Here is a 3,142-nt window from a genome sequence, read left to right on the forward strand (position 1 = left end):
GTTATAAGGCCAGTGAATGTGCTGAAGTCTTTCTTATTAAGACTCAGCAATTGTTGAGTATTTTTAATACTCGGCGTGATATTTTTTTTTGACAGCCATCCAGTTGGCGAGTTGAATCAGGACTGTAAAAATTCCATCTTCACCTGAGGATTTGTATGGTTGAAAGGATCTCCCGCGTTTTCTACTCTGGCCTTCGTGAAAACCAATCCAGCACCTATGTTTGCGACTTCGTTTGCACTTTCAGGATACCTTCGAGCATATTTTATGTCGCTATTATAGCTAGGACTGGTATCAGAATGAACAGATGTAGATCCCGAGAAGTGAGTTTTCATCAGTAAGTCTAATACTTTTAAGGGAGATTTTATGAACGAACCGTCGTTCTTTTTTAGGAAACCTAGCCCGTTCGGGTGGTCTTTTGCAGGAGTCATGCTTAGTCTTGCAACGATTGGGGTACTTTCGCAGTTATTTACCCAAGATTTTCGTTTAGATTGTCTTAGTTCTCTGTTATATTCGGTTAGGGCGCTCCTGTATTAAGACCAATCCGAATTAGTTTTAGCTCTGTTGAACAGTTTAACAGTTTGTTTAAATATATGTATGAACCAATGGAATAAGCTGCAGTGGAAACCTTGTTAGAAAAATAGTTTTATTCTTAAATACAATGAAAAATAACGCAAACATAAAATTGCACGCTCGGAGTACGATGTTCACGCGCTTGCCCTTTTCTTCAGTCCTTCAAGATAAAGCTCCAAACTCTTCTGGACCTTCGGCTGCGTAACAGCATAAACAAATAGATCGATATCCTACAAGCAAACAATGTATTAAAGTTAACCTTTAACGATTTCGAGCAGAATCCAGCTCACCTGGGACCTATTATCCTCCAATTGCATGATATCCTTGCTTCGTAATGCTTGTTTAGTCATTGCTCTCGCTTGAGGTGAAATTTTTCTAAATTTGTCCAAGAAAACAGCTGCTTTTGCAATTGCTTCCTCCTTGTTAGCCGCAATTTCATCAATCAATCCAACCTTGAGATAGCTGCTATTAATATCGTCATATGATCATTAGCATAGCCCACAACAAACCTTCAATGCTTGGTCCGTGGAAAACAGCGTACCAAGCGTCAGCGCAAGCTCAGATTCTCGACGTGAAATAGTATTGCGCATCGACGCTTGGAACCAAGTCGGAGCAACGATGCCCAATTGGGTCTCATTCAACCCGATGGTATAATTAGGACACATTATACGGTACTCACAGCAAAGCGCTAAGAGGCAGCCACCGGCCGGAGAATGACCCTGAAAATACTTGTGTTGTCAATTATGTTTAATTGAAGCGTACAATTCTACATTAATGGCAGCAACGGTAGGAAATGCAGAACCATAGAGCTTAAACCAGACATCTTGCAGGGTGGACCAGAAATCCTTCAACCTCTCGGGTTTTGGCTTGTACATTTCCATGATATCTAACCCGGCACTGAAAACGGTTTTCGATGACTAAAAATAGTTAGGTAATAATTGGTTTATATCAAAACATGTAGATTAACAATCGAACTAACCGATGTGAGAATCATTCCCCTAGATTTATTGTTCTGTAACTCATCCAATGCCTCAGAGATGGACTTCAGCAGTTCCAGATTAAGGCTATTGACCGGTGGGCGGTTGAGTGTGACAGTGGCATAACCTGTTTTATCATCGACTTCTGTAATAACCAGTTTTTCCGATGCATTGCTACAGGATCGCGTTCCCAATAAATTGAACCGGCACAATGAACGAGAAATTGGACGCAACATTGTGTATCTTCTGTTCGACTTTCAACCAATAGAAAATGACGAAATGATCTGGTAAAAAAAGAACGGATAAAAAAACACGAACTTTGGACTCAAATGTCATTCGTTATCAGTTGCTATTAACTATAGAGGACAAAATCCATTTTTACAGTATTATGTATAAGAATTGAACACATGCCTTAGTTCTCGTTTTAAAGAGTAAGTTTTGAATTTCGGCTAAACAAAAATCGGAACAATGATGCAAACTACTCACTTACTGTGAATAATAACGAAGGAAGAGAGATTTCAATTCAGAAGTGGAATGGAAATTAAATGTAAAAAATGCAACAAAAACATACACATGAGCGTACTGAACGATTTGAAAACTACCGTTTGACAGATATCGTAATGTTGTGTTCAATTTCTCGTTCCGAGAACCCGAGAAAAAATATATACTAAAGGTAGCCGTACACTGTTTGACATTTTTTGACAGATGAAGTTTAATTTGTACAAAGTACAAATACTATTTTGTTTGCCATTCTTTAATGATGATTGGCAAACAATGTCAAACATCATACATGGAAAAAGTTCGACTGAAATATTTAAGGTAACCTAACCATGTACCAACAGGATTAGGCATCCAATAATAGAATATTTCGTCGTGTTTTGTGTCGAATATATTTTATCTGTCGAAAAGAGTCAAATATTTGGCTTCGGTCAAACAGTGTATGAGCACCCTGAGCAAGATGTTGTTTCAATCCAAGATGAATAGATGTTTTACTACCAGGTGAGGCCGTATCTCAGTAAAGGTGAAAACAGTTGTGCGTTGTGTGTTGTGCGTTGTGCGTTGTGCGTTGCTTCTCGTCAGCTGTCATTGCTTGCGTTGCTTGTACTAAAACGAACACGTTTTCAAAATTAAAATTATGAATGAAAATTAGCTTTTCCATATCAAACAAGTATTCTCTCTCTTTTCCATATCAAACTAGTATTCTCGCATGCAAACCACCCAGCAAACATTAAATCGTATAATTTTGCACGTGCCAAGTCTTACAAGAATTCCGAATAAATCATAATCGCATATAATATCAATCAAAGTATGTGTCGTGTATATTTGAAATCGCATAAAATGCAAAAACTCGATTTTATATACCATTATCAAATTAAGTCGCGATTCGGTATAACAAACATCAGTTTTATGATGTACATTGTCGTAAAATATATTTAATCCGCATCATATGCGTATATTACGTTGATGCAGTTTGTGTGTCGTATAAGCGTATAATTTAAATCGATTCAGTACTGTAGCAAATCGTGTTGCATGCTGAAGAAAATCATGAAACAGTAAATCATATTAGATCCTAATAAAGAACATATTACATCATA

The 3,142-nt window shown here is 37.5% G+C and overlaps 1 protein-coding gene across 3 annotated transcripts; it reads right to left on the reverse strand.

Annotated features, from left to right (window-relative positions):
- Nucleotides 1-622: 622 nt before the first annotated feature.
- On the reverse strand, nucleotides 623-2,165 carry LOC129777554 (enoyl-CoA delta isomerase 1, mitochondrial-like). 3 transcript variants are annotated; one of them, XM_055783882.1, is made up of 6 exons: nucleotides 2,038-2,165; nucleotides 1,550-1,831; nucleotides 1,341-1,487; nucleotides 1,080-1,289; nucleotides 861-1,022; nucleotides 623-800 (listed from the first exon to the last, which is right to left on the reverse strand). In XM_055783882.1, exons 2-6 carry the CDS (start codon nucleotides 1,781-1,783, stop codon nucleotides 705-707), a joined length of 849 nt encoding a protein of 282 aa, XP_055639857.1. In that variant the 5' UTR covers nucleotides 1,784-1,831; nucleotides 2,038-2,165; the 3' UTR covers nucleotides 623-704. The 3 variants fall into 3 exon arrangements, with proteins under 3 accessions (XP_055639857.1, XP_055639858.1, XP_055639856.1); XM_055783883.1 differs by having other exon boundaries at nucleotides 2,034-2,163; XM_055783881.1 differs by having other exon boundaries at nucleotides 1,959-2,138.
- Between the last annotated feature and the right edge of the window lie 977 nt (nucleotides 2,166-3,142).

Source organism: Toxorhynchites rutilus, chromosome 3 (assembly GCF_029784135.1).
Source record: "Toxorhynchites rutilus septentrionalis strain SRP chromosome 3, ASM2978413v1, whole genome shotgun sequence".
NCBI lineage: Eukaryota > Metazoa > Arthropoda > Insecta > Diptera > Culicidae > Toxorhynchites > Toxorhynchites rutilus.

What these genes read in the sequence shown, in the direction of transcription:
- LOC129777554 (XM_055783882.1), bottom strand. Translation starts at nt 1,783, where the DNA reads ATGTTGCGTCCAATTTCTCGTTCATTGTGCCGGTTCAATTTATTGGGA. An exon ending in CTACCGTTGCTGCCATTAAT is followed by an intron (nt 1,290 to 1,340) that starts GTAGAATTGTAC and finishes AAGTATTTTCAG; the next exon opens with GGTCATTCTCCGGCCGGTGG. An exon ending in TGGAGGATAATAGGTCCCAG is followed by an intron (nt 801 to 860) that starts GTGAGCTGGATT and finishes GTTTGCTTGTAG; the next exon opens with GATATCGATCTATTTGTTTA.